This window comes from Pagrus pagrus, assembly GCF_965226575.1.
Source record: "Pagrus pagrus genome assembly, chromosome: 13".
Lineage (NCBI taxonomy): Eukaryota > Metazoa > Chordata > Actinopteri > Spariformes > Sparidae > Pagrus > Pagrus pagrus.
Window position 1 is genome coordinate 23,786,677 of NC_140197.1, and position 18,387 is coordinate 23,805,063.

Genomic DNA, 18,387 nt, shown 5'->3' on the forward strand with positions numbered 1-18,387 from the left:
TAGACTTTTTTTTACTTTTCTGTTATTGTGACAGACAATATAGAGTTTCTTTTTTTACTTGATTAAATATGCATATTATTTCAAATGTCATTTTATTCCATACTCTAATTCAAGGTGCTGTAATCTTAGACCAGGGGGTGCAAAAGTGGGACACAAAGCTGCCCCATCATGGGGTTAAATTTCGCCTGCCAGATGTTTCTAGAAAATAAACTTAAGCCGATTTAAAAACCCTGCAACTCTCCTCCAGTTAGTTAGAACTGGAGAAGCCTCTTGGACGAGAGGTGAAACATCTTCAAGAAACTGAAAACGCGTCCAGTTGCCCACGATGCATCATTAAGATTAACCATGACCTGGATGACTGAGAACCTTCATCAACATAATACATTGTCTTGTCACTGTCCAGTCCAAAATGTCAACTTTTCATTAGCTAAGACAAACAGCCATGTTTTCAGCTTCGTGGCAATGCATTTTTCAGATGATCAAAAAATACACCACATTTAAAGATACACAGTTTTGAGTGGACAGTGTACTTTTGCAACACTTTTAAATCCTTATTTACAAAGTCACAGCTTATAGCACACTCAGAGATACCTCGAGAAAGGGAGATTTCACAAAACAATATTCAGATGGCTGGATGGCCTTGGATGTACCCGCAACATCCGACCTGAGTGCTATTGTGCACTAACAGCTGCTCACAAATCAGCAAAGCTCACGGTGCTGAAAGGTGCTATAAAACATGAGGCTACATGTCAGTATGTGAAATAAAACAGTGCAAGGTAACAACAATATATGTGGTCAAATGCAAGTGTTACATTTTGCTGCTACAACTGCCACTTTCTCCATATCCAATGTTATTTGAGAGGGCTTTTATTTTGTAACCGGAAGTGGTCTGTCTCGTTCCCGCAGCCTTGACGCAGCTCCGCTATCCCAAACTTCTTGCGGTGTTTCTCCTTCCACTTCTCCCGCATCACCCCGCTGGCAGACGGACTTTCTGCTCAGCAAGCTCCCGCAGTTCTCCCCACAAACTTCTCCAGATGGATCTGCTTGTATGTTTGGTTTTGTTCGTCCTCCACGTCGCGGCGGTGACCTGCGACCCGGGCCCGTTAGTGGACATTGTTGTCGACCGGTACGACATACCGAAAGTTTGTCCCCGGGAGGTGCAGACCGAAGACTTCGTCCGCTATCATTTCAACGGCACCTTCCACACAGACGGGAAAAAGTTCGACTCCAGGTGAAGTTACAGCCACATGCACCGTTTAAACTGTTTCCGTTTCCCCACAGGAATGTTAGCTTTCATGTTTAAAGTTAAAAAAAACAAGCTACGTTAACGAAACAACCGCTAAACCACAGCGTTAGCTTGTAAGATTAAGCTAGCCCTCACTGGAATGGAGGCGCCAGGATAAACACACAAACTGCAGAAACCCCCCATCAGTGATCCTGATGGATGCAGGCTCACGGATCAGTTACTGCAGCCGAAATCACATCTGTAGACGTGTCAGTGCGGCGATGTGAGGGGGGGATGCTGCACCCTCTCCTCCTATAGCGTCAGGAGTGCAGGGACACAGGGGTCTCTGTTCAAACAGGTCGGTCCAGTCTCAGTCATTGATCCTTCAGCTGGGGAAGATCCTCTCAGCCAGCTGGGCCTTGATTGTAAAGTTTAAATCATAGGGGGAAGTTATAATTATGAGATGAAAGGCAGTAATTATGGGCCAGAATTTAAATTATGAGATAAAAACTCAAAATCACGAGAAAGTCTAAATTAAGGAAATACATTCTGACTTTTTGTTTCACACTTTTGACTTTATTTCACACTTTTGACTTTTTATTTTCACACTTTTGACTTTTTGTTTCTCACTTTTGACTTTTTATTTCTCACTTCTGACTTTTTATTTCACACTTTTGACTTTTTATTTCTCACTTCTGACTTTTTATTTCTCACTTCTGACTTTTTATTTCACACTTTTGACTTTTTATTTCACACTTTTGACTTTTTGTTTCTCACTTTTGACTTTTTGTTTCTCACTTCTGACTTTTTATTTCTCGACTTTTGACTTTTTATTTCTCACTTTTGACTTTTTGTTTCACACTTTTGACTTTTATTTCACACTTTTGACTTTTTGTTTCTCACTTCTGACTTTTTATTTCTCACTTCTGACTTTTTATTTCACACTTTTGACTTTTTATTTCACACTTTTGACTTTTTGTTTCTCACTTCTGACTTTTTATTTCACACTTTTGACTTTTTATTTCACACTTTTGACTTTTTATTTCTCACTTTTGACTTTTTATTTCACACTTTTGACTTTTTATTTCTCACTTCTGACTTTTTATTTCTCACTTCTGACTTTTTATTTCACACTTTTGACTTTTTGTTTCTCACTTCTGACTTTTTATTTCACACTTTTGACTTTTTATTTCACACTTTTGACTTTTTATTTCACACTTTTGATTTTTTGTTTCTCACTTCTGACTTTTTATTTCTCGACTTTTGACTTTTTATTTCACACTTTTGACTTTTTATTTCACACTTTTGACTTTTTATTTCTCACTTTTGACTTTTTATTTCTCACTTGACTTTTAATTTCACACTTTTGACTTTTTATTTCACACTTTTGACTTTTTTTCTTACTTCTGACTTTTTATTTCACACTTTTGACTTTTGGTTTCACACTTTTGACTTTTTTTTCTCACTTTTGACTTTTTATTTCTCACTTTTGACTTTTTTTTCTCACTTTTGACTTTTTATTTCTCACTTTTTACTTTTTATTTCACACTTTTGACTTTTTTTTCTCACTTTTGATTTTTTATTTCACACTTTTGACTTTTTTATTTCTCACTTTTGACTTTTTATTTCACACTTTTGACTTTTTATTCCTCACTTTTGACTTTTCATTTCTCACTTTTAACTTTTTTTTCTGACTTTTGACTTTTTATTTCACACTTTTGACTTTTTATGTCTCACTTTTGACTTTTTATTTCTCACTTTTGACTTTTTTTTCTCACTTTTGACTTTTTATTTCTCACTTTTGACTTTTTTTTTCTCATTTTTGACTTTTTATTTCTCACTTTTGACTTTTTATTTCACACATTTGACTTTTCATTTCTCACTTTTGACTTTTTTTTTTCTCATTTTTGACTTTTTATTTCTCATTTTTGACTTTTTATTTCTCACTTTTGACTTTTTATTTCACACTTTTGACTTTTTATTTCACACTTTTGACTTTTTTTTCCTCACTTTTGACTTTTCATTTCTCACTTTTGACTTTTTTTTTCTCATTTTTGACTTTTTTTTCTCAATTTTGACTTTTCATTTCTCACTTTTGACTTTTTTTCTCACTTTTGACTTTTTATTTCACACTTTTGATTTTTTATTTCTCACTCTTGACTTTTTATTTCACACTTTTGACTTTTTACATGATCAGAATCAGAATTCCTTTATTTGTCCCGCAAATGGGGAAATTTCTTAGTCACAGCAGCCAAAGAACAATGTCACACTAAACAATAATAAAAAGTAAAACATAAACATATAATATAATATAATATAATATAATAAGACGATAAGAAATAGAATTAACTCGTATATACATAGTATTTACAATATGAACTTAGTATTTACAATATTACAATACAATACAATTACATTTACATTTAGTGACATTTAGCAGACGCGGGAGATGGCGAGTGCTTCTGCTGTCCTGACATTGGTCGGGAGTTTGTTCCACCACTGGGGTGCCAGAGCAGAGAAGAGTCGCGACTTCGCTGAGCGGCCTTTGTTTGCTCTTAGCGATGGTGATACCAGGCGGCCAGCTGATGTAGTAGAGCAAAGTGCTCGCACTGCAGAGTGTGGTCTTTTTCCTCACACTTTTGACTTTTGAAAAAAAAAAGTCAAAAGTGAGAAATAAAAAGTCAATAATGTGAAATTAAAATTCAAAAGTGTGAAATTAAAATTCAAAAGTGAGAAATAAAAAGTCAAAAGTGAGAAATAAAAAGTCAAAAGTGTGAAATAAAAAGTCTAAAGTGTGAAATAAAAAGTCAAAGTGTGAAATAAAAAGTGTAAAGTGTGAAATAAAAAGTCAAAGTGTGAAATAAAAAGTCAAAGTGTGAAATAAAAAGTCAAAGTGTGAACTAAAACACACTCTGACATGACGTGATTTGACGTGACTTGACGTGACACGAGCGCCTCAACACATTTAAATGGTCTTTTTCTTGCCTTCTATTTTGACTTTTCTACATAATGTGTGATCTTCCATCGATCCTTCATCCTCACCTCCCTCCTCTACTGTCTACAGTCATGACCGAGGCAAAGCCTTCATCAGCCAGGTCGGCCTGGGCCGACTCATCACGGGGATGGACCGCGGTCTTCAGGGCATGTGTGTCAATGAACGCAGGAGGATCACAGTCCCTCCTCACCTGGCCTATGGAAGTGTTGGAACAGGTGCAGACAGACACATGAAACAGCACCTTGTTGGATACGTTATCTGTGCTGCTGTATGCCAATCAGTGTTGTTTATCTGACAGGTGGTGTAATCCCTCCTGACGCTGTGTTGGTGTTCGATGTCCTCCTGCTGGACATATGGAGCGCTGAGGACAAGGTCCAGATCCGCACACTCAGCAAACCTGCGAGCTGCAACCGCACCACCGTGGTATCAGATTACATCCGTTACCACTATAACGGCACCCTGCTGTCCGGTGAGGCCTTCGACTCCAGGTGAGGCTGCAGCATGGTGTAGTGTTAGCACGAGCTATCTCTTGTCTGTTTCTGTGATTCTCAAGAACTTTGAATTGTGCTTCATGTAGTTACTCGAGGAATACAACCTATGACACATACCTGGGGCAGGGCTACCTCATCAAAGGCATGGACGAGGGCCTTTTGGGCATGTGTGTCGGGGAGAAAAGGATCATCATCGTCCCACCCTTCATGGCATACGGAGAGAATGGCTCTGGTACTAACTAATGATGTTCAAGATGATTGAAGCTAGCATCAAATAATAATAAAGTTACCAAAATATAACCTGTTAAAGATGTAAATTGGTTTAATTGTCAAAGAACAGAGTCTGCATAGAAAAGGTTGCACCGGTGTGGCAGGTGATCCTTATGTTGTTATCTTCTGACAGTATTTTTTAGTGTAGTATTTGTGTAGTATTTTAAGTTTGGTAGATCTTAAACGCACAGTGTGAAATCTCTGCCGCTGTGGGCATTCTCAAAACAAAAGATGTGATCTTTGTAGGTGTTGTCCTTTGTGTTAAACAACCGCCATTGCCGATTAAAATCTATCCAGGTGGCTCAGATTATATCTTTAATTATGAGCACTTTGAGGTTTTATAGACCCATGGATGTCTGACTCACTCTGACTTGGAGGCAGACGAAACAAAACACAAGAGTAGAGAAAAATAGTTGCATTGTTTTAACAGAATTAACCAAGACAAGATGAGTCGGCAGATTAATACACAAAAATTGTAGTACTACGGCTATTTGAAGAAATACCTCTCTGTAGGTGTGTCAGGCACATGTGTTGACTGACATTCTCCCTGTCAAAGTGTTCATGAGTCCACATGCATTGCGTTATTATGCAATAATGATGTATAGGTCACGCACGACTCTATCTCTGCAAGTAACAGCAAGTTACATACCACACTTACCAGAACAAATACAGGTCTGCCTGGAAGCTATGAAGCTAATCTAAAGTTAGGGGAAAAAAAGGTCACGTTGAGGTGAAGTATGTGACTGGTGTGCACCTGAAACTACAAATCCTACTCTTTTTCCTGACAGGAACTCGGATCCCTCCTCAGGCCACTCTGGTGTTCGAGGTGCTGTTGGTTGATTTGTTCAACCCGAAGGATGATCTGATGGTGCAGATGAAGGTGGTGCCTGAAGGCTGCACCCGCAAGACAAAGACTGGGGATTACATCCGTTACCACTACAACGGGACCTTCCAGGATGGTACGGCCTTCGACTCGAGGTACAGCTGAGATTTCTTGATCTTCAGGTGATTTTGCTTACATTAAAATGTTTTCTGAGTTTGATGCTTCTTTCGTCAGCTACCAGAGAAACAGCACCTATAACACTTACATCGGCATGGGGTACGTGATCAGAGGGATTGACAAAGCCCTGCAGGGGCTGTGCATAGGAGAGAAGAGAAGGGTTATCGTCCCTCCTCACATGGCCTATGGCGAGGAAGGAGTAGGTGAGTGTGACACATTTAATCAAGACACACTTGGAATGAAGAAACAAACCACTAAGCCTTGTTGTTTTTTATGCCTGGTTTCCCCTGCTGCAGGAGACATCATTCCCGGCTCTGCTGTGTTGGTCTTTGACATTCACGTCATTGATTTCCACAACCCCGAAGACCCGGTCCATATCAAAGTCACCCACAAGCCTCAGGAATGCAACATGAAGAGTGAAGCTGACGATTTGATTCAGTATCGTTATAATTGCTCCTTGATGGACGGGACCCTGCTGTACTCCTCGTGAGCGCCCTCTGCTGTTGTTCTACTGCACTGCATCCTCCTGGTTCATGCATGTAATCATTGCCTGCTTCTTGTCTGATGGATTTTAATGTACTTGAAACTGCATTTATGTATCCATGACCAAAGCATGTAAGCCTGCATGGTTCAAGGTTTTAGTAGAAAAGTTTTATGTAGCTTTGATTTTTTATTTAGAGTTAACAGGTTATGTGTTGATTTTCAGGGACAAGCTCGATTCGCCTTCCTTCACGACTCTCGGCACAAACAATGTGATCTCAGGTCTGGAGAAAGGTTTGAGTGGCATGTGTGAGGGAGAGAGGAGGGAGGTGGTCGTTCCACCGCACTGGGGACACGGTGAAAATGGAGGTCAGTGATTGGCATATCTCAGATCACACTCTGCACACCCTTTCTTTTCAGTCATGTTTTATCTCCTCTGTGTTGGTGTCTCCAGCTGGAGGAGTCCCCGGGAGTGCAGTGCTCTTCTTTGAGCTGGAGTTAGTGGAGCTGCAGAAGGGTGTGCCTGAAGGATACATGTTTGTGTGGCTGGGAGACAGCCCCAATCCCCTCTTTCCTGCTATGGACCTCAACGGTGACAAAGAGGTTCCTCTAGAGGAGGTAAGCAGACAAGCCAGGGTCAGTTCAACTAAAGCCCTATTAGCCTTGACATCATAGCCAAGGGCTGAATGTCAGTAAATTTGAGTAAAATACACGAGAAACCAAAATGTGGGCGACGTAATTTCTAAATCATGAGGTCACCTGGTAAAACTAGTCCCATGCGAATATGGCTGAAGTAATTCGCCCTTCAAAAGTATATTTTAATACAAGACACTGTTTAAACAATTGCAACCCTCTCATGTTTTCTCCAGTTTTCAGCCTTCCTCACGCTCCAAGTTAAAGAGGGCAAAGGTCGTCTTCGCCCAGGAACAGATGCAGATGACGTCATTAAGGACATGTTCAATAATCAGGACCGCAATGAAGATGGGAAGATCGTAGAAGATGAACTGAAACTTAAGACGGAGGAGCCTGAACGAGTGGTACGAGACGAGCTGTAAAGAGAACTCATGCAGGATTTCAGTGGTGGGGAGGAGCTGGTATTTGTGGCCGGGGTCAGGCTGTCATCTTAGCAACTGTTGTGCAGCTATTGTGAAAATGTTTCCGTGATTGAAACATTGCCGAGCCTGCGGGCATACAAACAGTTTGCTTAAAAAATGCAAATGCTATCTCAGTAGAACCACTGTAATGGAGCTGAATAATAGCAAGAAAACCACCTGTAAGTTGTGCACAGGGAACATGTGTTGTGAAAAATGTGAAAGGAAAAGAAATGGTCCGTAGTGAAGCAAATTTTACTCACACATTTACATTGAGCTACCTAAGAAGTCTTTTGGGCTCGACCGTTTGTCCAGAGTTACATTTTATGTAAATGACCTGTAAATTTAGTGCCTCATGAGAATGATGATAAACCACTGGTTGTACAGTAGAATTGGGAGTGAAAATCTGTTATCCTAAAATATATGTATAAAGCGTGTTGTGGGGCATAAAATAAACTGTTTTATGATACAATAAAATGAACACTGACTTTCTTTCTATCACACTGTCCATGTACAACCCTGCACCTAAAGACCTTAATTCACTGGCCTGGAAACTAATGAAACAAGGTGATCAGAAACCGATGAAACCTCATTTTATTTCAGATGAGTTGGTACATGAAGAGGTAATGAGTTCAGACAGGAAGATAAAAAAGACAGTTTGTGGCACATTGTTCAGACGTGACAGAAAATAAAATCATTGTTTCTAAAATATTGTTTTAACCATCAGTTATAAAGTTTTTGGAAACTTTTGTTCATTGCAGTGCAGAATTTTTTAAAAACTTTAGTTCAAATGGCCGAAGGTGAAATCATGTAAAATACTAAAAAAAGTTGTTTTTTTTTGTATTACTGCAACACTCCTGAGGTAGTTCTTACAAATCCTCGGCCAAAAAAGAGCTATTTATTTTTTTTATTTGTTTTCATGTGTTCTTCTATTTATTTTACTGTAAAATCAAGTGTTGTTCTCATAAGTTCACACTTCGTAGCACTGTGGTGTCGCGTAAGAAAAACAACAGTTTCCATAAAAAATACAACTGGTACTGAACACTGGACAACATGACCAGAAAATACTTCACAATGTAATAAAATGTTAAAACATCTTGAAAAACTTCAAGTTTCAGGTTAAAATTCTCTAATATTAGCTTTATTGTATGAGGTTGGAAATGAGTTTCAAACAAAATGCAGGATCAAGTGCTGCCATGTATGTTGTGCGCTTTTCTTTCCCTTTATCATTACATCCTTTACGAGGACCGAAACTGTCTGACAACACCGATCTTCACCGAAGCAAACTTACACGTAACAGGCTGCACAGTAGGTAGACGGTGCAGATCTGGCTTCCATCACATACAGTGTGGTCCAAGAGCAGTTTAACCATATCATGAGAAGAAGACCAATGGACAAAAATATAAAAGGCTGACGTGTGCGTGAGGTGCGACTGTTAACAGGACTTGTGAATAATTTTTGTGAAATAAATGGTGATGACACATTCTTGGTTGGCTGTGGAAAAAGCCTTCAATTGGCATTTTCTGAGCGGGTGCCTCCTCAGCTGGCGCACCGGAGTGTCCAACACCAAATGGCCAGTGGTGTTCTCAATTCTCAGTTTACTTATTGCCAGTGAGGTAGAGCAGAACTGCGTTGGGGACTTCCAAGGTCTCATCTTTTACCAACACAATGTCATATGAGTCCAAGTAAGATTGCTTCCTCTCGTCCACCTGAGGAAAACAAGAGATTTAACTTGGTTATTGGAGCATTCCATTCTCTAATGGCATCTAATACTTTTAATGATCATGAGTGTGTTTTTTATTTACCTTGTCATTGAGAAAGCCAATCTTAAGGATGTTTTCCATGTCCTGCACCCCGTCAGCCATGGTCAGATCTCCCAGAGAGTCTCCCAGCAGTACCACGTTAGGCCGCGTCCGCAGCTCCTTGAAATGGCCGGTGTTGAGCAGTGCACCTTCCCTTTTATTGTAGATGTGGATCAGCTCTCCCTTGAAAGCCCTCAACACTCCCTGTACCAGCAGATGAAGAAAGTGAAATACTGTTTCAATCCCTAGTGTGGGGATGAAACTGTAGTTTGTGGTGTGACTACTTACAGATTCATCAAAGTCCATGTAGTTGGAGAAGACTTTGACGTTGGAGTGGAAGACCCCCGCCTGGCGAATCACCTCTTCGAGGATGTCTCCAATCCCAGCGGAGAATATGAGCAGAGGGATGCTGTGCTCGTGCAGGTGGTCGAAGAGGAGCTGGTAGCCCTCCCTGTTAAAACATCAACTCATTGTTAGAGTTAAAAGATAACTTTTTTTCCCAGCATGCACCCTGTTTTCCCATGTTTTTGCCAGCTGCAGCGTTTCTTGCTTAACACTGAACAAACTTTTGGTCAATCAGATATAAAAACATGATGTTCAGGTTGAAAAATACATAAGTAACCCTTTAAATTATCCATATTATCAAGTACTTTTAACATTTAAACTATTCAATAGATTTTCTGGTGTTCAGAGAGAGGACTTTTCTAACCTCAGCATGGCATCTGACTCCCGCACCACCGTGGCCAGCAGGTCTTTCCTAATCTCCTGTTGTACCAGCAGTTCATGGGCTTTAGTCCACCTGTGACATAGATGCACAGCACAGATTTATGAACACCTTCAAATGCAGAATATCTTAGTTTTCAGTAAAAACTGTATAATACACTCACCACTCCACCATAAGGGGCAGCTTTTCCTCTATTGACCGTGACGAGTCGATCTCTATTGGGTAGTATTTGTTGAGCAGCTCCTTCAGCTGTCAGAGACAGACAACACTCAAAACTGTAACTGGTGAGTAACAATCCAGAAAACTGCTGTATATTTTCCAATTACAGCAAGAGACAATCTTCATCTTTCACCTTTTTGTAAGCTTATATCTGAGGGAAGGGTTTATTTTGTGAATGATGCATTTCTGTCTATGGTTAGAACAAATTCCAGAAATGTTCGAAAATAATTTAGTATGTTATCTTATTGGAAAGAGACACATTGCAAATACCAAAAGAAGATTTACCAGCAGGAAGTCTGTAACAAGGAGGACTCATATTTCTGCATTAAAGATGAACAGATTCAAGTCACAGATATCAGTTCAGTTTGTCTGCATGTTTTAATTCTTTCCATTGAAGGTGTGTCAGGAGGACAGACACACTAAATATGAGTGACAATGAATGAACAAATAATAAATTGTTCACCAAAAAGATTATTAGTTAAATACTGTGTATATTTTATAGGTAGTCTACTGCTTTTAAAAGAAGCCTACACACATGCAGGGCAGCCAACACGGGGGTGGGAACACAAGGTCAGTTGTCTCTGGCCCTGGGTCATGGAAGGGTCAAAAAGGGCCCTCTAGTCTTAAAAATAATCTGCTGGGCGAGCTTTTGCAGATCATCTTGTCTTGGGCACGGGCAAGACTATCGGTGGCCCTATGTATGTAGCTCACTAGGTTAAGTGCATTATATTACATGCTGAGAAAACATAAATGGCTCTATTCCTGCCAACTGAAATCCTGCTTGTGCACCAAAGCCGTGTTCATACCTGTTCTTTGCATTCATTTGAGATGAGTTTGCTGTTGTCAAGAATATCTGCAAATAAAATATAAAGACAAAATGACACTGCCATGAAACAACGTTCAGTCAAAACAAACCTTTATATGCATCCATATAACCTGAATATTACAGCTATATTGTCAGTGAACTTACTGTGGCAGGTAGGGCACCTTTTTCCATTGTAGGCAAATCTCGTTAGGGTCATGTCAAAATCTGAGATCACCTGGATGAAACACATGAACTAATAAAATCAACCTGCATTCATGATGCCCATGAAGGGCACATTAAATCATGCTGTGGATGTTGTGTACCTGCACGGTGTTGGAGCCAGCCTTCACCATGGACTGGAGGATCTCCTGTACCCTCTGAGGGTCCCTCATGCACACTGACGGGTTGGACAGCTCAGGAATCTTAGCAATGGAAATAAGTGCGAGAGTTATATAGACTTTGCATTTGCATTGTGTGTTTAGGCACCCAACAGGAGCACAGCTGGGTGGATAGTTAGCTACAAGTCAGGTGCTAGCGTCAATTTGCATAACTCACTTTATTAGCTAGCTTAAATACTCCCGACCTGCACATTACCAGGTCCAAAACAATGGTGCAACCGCCATACAAATAATCGTCTAACTGTAGAGTAATTAACGAGACTCTATGGCTAACGACGACAAACCAATGTCATAGTTACGTGAACCAATTTAACGTCAACGTAAGCTAATGTTAGCCACACTACCCCGGACGTTTTGGCTAGCTAGTACACAAGTTCGTTGGTGTAGGGCGCATTCATTTTGGTGTTTGGTCACCCCCTTCAAAACGTGCTGAATAACATTACCATTTTCTTTAAATCTGCCGCCATTCTGTTGAGGTTATCTTCACAAAAGACGTGTCATCAGCTGTTGGTCTCCGTAGATGTGTAGCTAACGTTAATGTTGCTATGTGCGGGACAGAAGCATCTGTGCTAGAGCGCTGCCTTCGTGTACTCACGAGAGTGTCGGGATTCTTTTAACAGTCGCACTATAATGACAAAACAAAGTGGTACACAGTATATTTTTACGGTTTCCCAGTGATGTGTACCAGAAACCGTGGGTTGAAACTGTCCAGCAAATTAAGAGCAAAGTGAGAATAGGTTATTCTATGGTCTAAAGCGAACAAACATTTCTTTTCGTCTGAAATTCACAGGTGTGAGCCTATGAGAAGCACGTGAAGGCAGCACCGCTACTTGCTTGCATAAGTTGAGGAGGGACGGTATGTACTCTTCCCAAGGCAAAGAGAGGCCCTGATGAAAGGTTCCACCCTGCCTCTTTTTTATTTTAATATCATAATTATTATCACTATTATATCATGTTCAAGACATACAGTTCTCTTCAACAAAACATATAAGCTGAAAGATTCAAGTGAAACAAATCTTGGTTTAAAACAAAGACAACATCAAACTGAAAGAACACACAAACAAAAACAAACATGTCAATGATACATATAAGAAAAAAAAATAGGGATATCACAATAATTACATTAAAGAAGAATGCCTACAGCTTTCAGTGCTTTACAGTTCTTCAGTTTTTGTAATGTTTCAATATAATGTCTGATTTCTGTTTTAAATTGTTCTGTGTTGTTTTTTTTAAGTCCATTTTCATTTGTGAATTTAGTGTTTTCCATATAAAATAAAGACGTTTAAGACAAACGTTTCTTTTTTTCCCTTTTTTTTGTCTTTCACAAAATTATAATAATATACAATGTTAAGTAAAGTAGTTCCCAATACTGAGTCGTAACCACGATGCATCATTATATCATGATTATCATTGCTGAGCATGTTGTGTCCCCTCAAGTGGGATGTCAAGCTACACATGACAAAAAGGTACTGAAGTTAACTGCACAACTGACACAGTGAACACCTTTGAACACCTTTCAGGTTCCCTCCCTGTTCCCATGAGCCTGCATCACCAGGGGTCAGTGTTACTCCTCCCTTCTACATGAACTAGAAATCAGTTAATCTACGTGTGTGTGTGTCTAGAAATAAGAGACCCAATGTTTGATTGACTGGTAAAGTTATAGTCATGTCTATTTCTGTTAGTTCTGTGTGAGTTTGTACTCGATGACTAAAAATAACCACCAGAGGGAGACACAGTACACAATAACAGACCAGTCCATCACATACAAACTCATCTTGACCTCTCTGTGCTGTCAGGTAATTCTGTCCTGCTGCTCATCACTGTACTTTACACTTTACTCTCTATCATTTCTCATTAATTTGTTGCTGAATGTTAAAACCCTTTTTGTTCTTGTTGTGCTGGAGGCTGGTCGTCCATTTCTGAACTAACGTCTGCTTTCTGTTAGTGGACTGAAAAGAAGCACTGAGTCGAGGCATATGAGAATGTGCATGAAGTCACATTCTTTGGACTGTCGTGGGAAATCCGACCAGAGTCCTTCACAAAGAAATCCATAGTCCAGCAGCATTAAACCACTTAAACAAATCGTCCAAGGGCTCATATAGGCAACCCAGAGAGACAGGGAAGGTCTCATTCTTCACATCACGTTACAATCAGCTCACATATGGCCAATAACAAAGTGATTAATACATGTACATATCTACAGACTCTCACATTCTCTGAGTTTGTATTATTACCTCACTAATATTTTATTCTAAGTTTGAATTTCTTCTTCAAAACTACATAGTGCCCCTTTAAGACAAGGCCAACAAAAGCAATACTATAGTAATAATAAACTAAGTGTACAACCATCTGTCTTACAAAACAACTTTAATTGCAAGTGATGACATTAGCATTTCTTACATCCAAGATAAGGACACAATGTCAGGCTGTCACATGCAAAGCAAATTACATAGCTTATTCCACTTAATATCTGCAGGCCTAATTACGTATGTTGGTCATAAAGTGGAAATGAATATCATTTCTACGCTCTGTAACCTCTATGCTGTTATGGGCAGTGGGACTTCCTGAATGTCAGTCGCAACACATTCATATAATAACCCCTTTTTCAGTCTGATTCCTTTTCATCTCATTACTTAGTCTCTTTGGAGAGCGACAGGAGACGACAGGACAACGTAACAGATCTCAAATATACACTCAGCTGGAATTGAAGTACAATAAACACAAGTTTTACAAGACATTTAATGTTGGAAACAAATCCACAAATAATGATAACATGTTTTGTTTTTTTAAAGAAGGTCAAATCTTATTGGCTGGACGCTGGATAAAACAAAGCATTTTTTCCAAAATACAATCACCTTGTCTGATATGAAACAAACGAAAACAGGAAAGTCAAAGTGCAGTTGCAAATTAAATCCCTATGCTTATGTAAGACTTTGCAAATAATTAGATGTCAAAAAGTGCAGTTTAAGAGAAGCTCTGCAAACACAAATCACCAATCATACACACCCCCTCACTTACACATGTACACATTTCTATGTATTTTACTTGAATTAAAGAAAACACACTGAGCAACAGACTGCCAAAGTGCAAAAGAAAGGAATGATTGAGCCACTGTCGATGATTGGTGCTTAAAGCAGTGGCCGAAAGTAATGACTTAATGTTAAGATAACTCAAGAGGAATGTTTTCATTACATCTAATAACATCGTTTCAACGTGACACTCCTCTCATCATTTCACCTGTTCAGGACCCAGGGAAAGATTACTCGTTTTCAGGTGTTACATGAGCAACAAAAACTACATAAATATACTCAGTACAGCTGTTGAAGGGGAAGTGCGATCTAGAAGCAAACTACTCTACAAGATTTTAAGATTAACAGCCTTTCTGAATTATTTCACATTTACGTGTTGAGGCTGCACATTAACAAGGAGAGCCACTCCAACAGAGAGATTATGATACAAGTCTTTTGTGAGTGAGTTAGACTTCTAACCAGGTGTTTCATGAGGCGATTGTCACAGTGTTACTATGGAATGAGGCTTCATTAAGTTAGATTGAAAGTAGGAATGCAGCTAATATTAATGTCACATCGCCTTCCCAGTACGAGCACACAATAAAGGAATGTAAAATATCCATATATGTGTTTACATATACAGCTTTATACTATTTATGTACAAACAAATAAACATCATCTATACCAACATACTTCACAAAAGGATATTTCAGTCGTTGGCTGCTATATAACACTCTTATTCACATGTTTACATTCGCCATATCCCTCCCGACATATCACCAGCTGGTCAGGACACACCTGCTTACACATTTCATGGCTTTCGACAAATCAGCCATTAACACAAGACAGCATGAGAGCCGATGGCACAGGGTTCAGGTTTAATGGAATCCAGTATGAGCGCAACACAAGACCCACTGCATCATGTTATGTATGAGTGTGGGTAGATGGAGAATGGTGGCTGTGTAGTTCTTGGATGGAGCCGACTTGCTCAGCACTCAATCTGCGACTGCAGCTGCCGGCGCAGGGTGAGTGTGCGTCGGTGAAGCTGCTGCATCTGCTGCATGCGGTCTCGCTGGCGGGCCAGGTTCTGGGGCATGGGGTAGCGCTGGCAGCCATAAAGGAAACGGTAGGGGATGCGGACGTGGCATGCAGTGGCTCTGCAGCGAGGCTGAGGCATGGGCGGCAGCAGCATCCAGCGCTTTCTCTCAGCACAGTAGCGGTACGCCTCCTTGCGGTACTGCTTGTCCACATCATCACTGTTCTTCCAGCCTCCGATGATGAAGACGTCCTCATCGAAGTGGCAGATAGCTGCACCCTCAATGCTGGTAACCTCTGGTGGCAGGCTCTCCAGGATCTCATCAGAGATGCGCACACTGATCTTTTGCTTAGCAACCTCATCCCTCACTGTGTAGCTCTTGGGGCAGCAGGAAGCCGTGTGGTAGAAGTTAGTCGAGGCCACCGCCATCTGGAAGATGCAATAGTTGTCAATAAGGGGCAGGGAGTCAACATCTTGCCACTGGCGGCTCTCTGTGTCGTAGCGAGTGGTCACCGTCTTCAGTCCATCCTCATTATCTGTGTCGACAGGTGTGCGTGCTGTGACGTACACATAGCGGTCCTCCACACTTACAGCCTTCACGTCCCGCAGGATTTTAGGAGCAGACTCCAGATTGTGCCACTTGTCCTGCTCAGGCTCATACACACTGACATCTTTGAAACCTGGACTGAAGTTCCCATGGCCACCGATGCTGTACAGTATATCCTTAATGCAGGTGAGGCCAAAGGAATGCTTTCGTGTGGTCAAGTTGCTCACCTGCTCCCAGGTGTTGCGATTGGGATTGTACCGTTCAACTGTCTTAGCAAAGCCTGGTTCCATAGAACCAGCTACGTAGACGTGGGACTCTGTGGCAGCGATGGCATGGCCGTCCAGGTGGTTGTGGATGTGCGGCAGGTTGACCCAGCGGTCCTCGTAAATGAAGTAGCCTACACACTCGCTCAGGTAGTCCCCTCCCTCTGAAACACCGCCTACAACCATGATAACATCCATGTTCTGGCCAAAGCGAGGCTGAAAGGAGGCCATGTGGGAAGACCAGAACTCCATATCGGCCGACTTGAGGTTCTCAAAGCGGATAGCGTGGCCTTCAACTGCCTCTGACACCAGCCTGAGACAGGCCTCGTTGGCGGCCACCAGCTGCTCATTTTTCACCACCCTGGTCAGGTAGGTGGGTTTGATCTGGGGCAGCCTCAGGAGACGGAACAGCTCCTCGAAGTAGCGGCTTCGCTCGTCTGAGTTCTTCTGCACCCACTTCACCACGGCCTCAAATAGCACCTCCTCAGAATCAACCGTGATCTCCGCGTCAGACAGCCAGTCGCGGACCAGGTGAAAGGGCAGAGTGTAGAACTCATCATCCTGGATTACTTTGTGGAAGTTTCGGCGGATCATGTCTGCAGCCCGCAGAGCCAGCTGGTCCAAAGTGTACATGTGGGCCAGACTGTGCACCGCCACACAGTTGGTCAGGCTCAGCTTCTTCTTGAGGAACTCACCACAGAAATCCTTCAGCTGCAGCAGGAGAAACCTAACAGAGAAAATACAATGAAGGATGTCAGAGACAATGAGCAGATAATAGTGCTCACAAAAACAGCACTTTAAGACAACAGAGCAGCTACTGAAGGCCTCATGCTTTGACTACCAAAATCACTGTCTCCCTCACACACACACACACACACACACACACACACACACACACACATACATAGATCTTACCTATCAGCTAGCTCCAGCACTTCATGTACATTGCAGGTGCTAACGCGTATTTCTCCGGTGTACATATACTGGATGACACTCTCCACCGTGTCTGGGTCCGGCCCCAGCTCTGAGCTCCATTCCTTCATCTCTACCCGTCCGGACAAGGACTCGGAGAACTGTCCTCCCAGCAGGGGGGTGAAATAATCGGTGGCCGCGGCCAGGACCGACCTGTGGGCTGAAAACTCACAGCTCTGGACGCTCCCGGCGGCCACCCCGCTGCTGAAGGCCAGCGTCACGTCGCAGAACAAGCCCTGCTTCCTCTGCTCGTTCTGCCGCCGAGACAGCTCCGAGCAGTGGGAGGAGGACGTGAAGTCCTCGGTTTCTTCCGCGTCCCCGTCTCCGGCGAGGGCGCTGGGTGTGCTGGTGCCGCCGCTACCACTGCTCCTGGCGGAGTCCTCCGGGTTGGGGGCAGCCGCTGCCATTCTGCTGCCGGCGCTGGAGGTTAGCGGTGGTGGGAAATGAAGTAAACTAGTGAAGGAGAGGAGGCGACATACGCAGCCACACATACATGGAGTCAAAACAGAAGCACGGCGGCGAAGTGCGTTTCGTATTCGACGGTGATATCCGCGACTTAACGGTTAACGTGTCAACGTTAGCATAAAAAAATATCTCTAATTTGTATTCGTCTGTTTCAAATTGAGTATTTCAGCGTGAACATAAACAGAATGTGTTAATGTCGTACTAATTTTTATAAAAGTTATGTCAGGTATAACACATAACAATTAGCGTACAGCAGATAAATAGCTAGCCTATGTGTAAAAGTTAACATTTTATATGGGCCTCAATCCATTAAAAGCTGAAAACGTAGTATTTAGCACTTCCTCTTTCGTCAAAGCGAATGAAGCGTCGGGAAACGACGAACGAGGAACCGACTTCAGTTTGGTAAACAGTCGGCCCTTCTGACATGCGCAGTGGGAAAAAGGCGTAACCGCGTCGTTGACGTGACGTCGTTGGCAGATAGTGCCCGCTGCTGAGCTGTGCACATGAGGAGGAACCTGACATGCATGTATTTTACCCTGCAGGAGAAGGTCGAAGCACTCGAGCCTGCAATACATGCACAGCCTCACATCCCTTTG

General features: G+C 41.7%; 3 protein-coding genes across 3 annotated transcripts; 1 reads left to right on the top strand and 2 right to left on the bottom strand.

The window, feature by feature from the left end:
- Window positions 1–875: 875 nt before the first annotated feature.
- On the top strand, window positions 876–8,033 carry LOC311268150 (peptidyl-prolyl cis-trans isomerase FKBP10-like). The gene is made up of 10 exons (XM_084371607.1): window positions 876–1,231; window positions 4,290–4,435; window positions 4,519–4,708; window positions 4,798–4,943; window positions 5,770–5,959; window positions 6,039–6,184; window positions 6,278–6,467; window positions 6,688–6,830; window positions 6,916–7,079; window positions 7,331–8,033. Exons 1-10 carry the CDS (start codon window positions 1,035–1,037, stop codon window positions 7,514–7,516), a joined length of 1,698 nt encoding a protein of 565 aa, XP_084227733.1. The 5' UTR covers window positions 876–1,034; the 3' UTR covers window positions 7,517–8,033.
- A 97-nt stretch (window positions 8,034–8,130) lies between these two features.
- On the bottom strand, window positions 8,131–12,225 carry LOC311268151 (cytosolic 5'-nucleotidase 3-like). Its single transcript, XM_084371608.1, has 9 exons — window positions 11,944–12,225; window positions 11,426–11,524; window positions 11,268–11,337; window positions 11,104–11,150; window positions 10,242–10,327; window positions 10,064–10,153; window positions 9,643–9,805; window positions 9,358–9,558; window positions 8,131–9,261 (listed from the first exon to the last, which is right to left on the bottom strand). Exons 1-9 carry the CDS (start codon window positions 11,965–11,967, stop codon window positions 9,151–9,153), a joined length of 891 nt encoding a protein of 296 aa, XP_084227734.1. The 5' UTR covers window positions 11,968–12,225; the 3' UTR covers window positions 8,131–9,150.
- Window positions 12,226–14,221: 1,996 nt separating this feature from the next.
- Window positions 14,222–18,183, bottom strand: LOC311267573 (kelch-like protein 11). Its single transcript, XM_084370709.1, has 2 exons — window positions 17,270–18,183; window positions 14,222–17,081 (listed from the first exon to the last, which is right to left on the bottom strand). Exons 1-2 carry the CDS (start codon window positions 17,815–17,817, stop codon window positions 15,497–15,499), a joined length of 2,133 nt encoding a protein of 710 aa, XP_084226835.1. The 5' UTR covers window positions 17,818–18,183; the 3' UTR covers window positions 14,222–15,496.
- Between the last annotated feature and the right edge of the window lie 204 nt (window positions 18,184–18,387).

Bases quoted from the DNA above. Each gene is read 5' to 3' on its own strand.
- LOC311268150 (XM_084371607.1), top strand. From the start codon at position 1,035: ATGGATCTGCTTGTATGTTTGGTTTTGTTCGTCCTCCACGTCGCGGCG. The intron at 6,185-6,277 runs GTGAGTGTGACA...CCCCTGCTGCAG, and splicing joins CTATGGCGAGGAAGGAGTAG to GAGACATCATTCCCGGCTCT. The intron at 6,468-6,687 runs GTGAGCGCCCTC...GTTGATTTTCAG, and splicing joins GGGACCCTGCTGTACTCCTC to GGACAAGCTCGATTCGCCTT.
- LOC311268151 (XM_084371608.1), bottom strand. From the start codon at position 11,967: ATGGCGGCAGATTTAAAGAAAATG. The intron at 10,154-10,241 runs GTGAGTGTATTA...TCTATGTCACAG, and splicing joins CTGCCCCTTATGGTGGAGTG to GTGGACTAAAGCCCATGAAC. The intron at 9,559-9,642 runs GTAAGTAGTCAC...CTGCTGGTACAG, and splicing joins ACATGGACTTTGATGAATCT to GGAGTGTTGAGGGCTTTCAA.
- LOC311267573 (XM_084370709.1), bottom strand. From the start codon at position 17,817: ATGTGTGGCTGCGTATGTCGCCTCCTCTCCTTCACTAGTTTACTTCAT. The intron at 17,082-17,269 runs GTAAGATCTATG...TTTCTCTGTTAG, and splicing joins GTGCTGGAGCTAGCTGATAG to GTTTCTCCTGCTGCAGCTGA.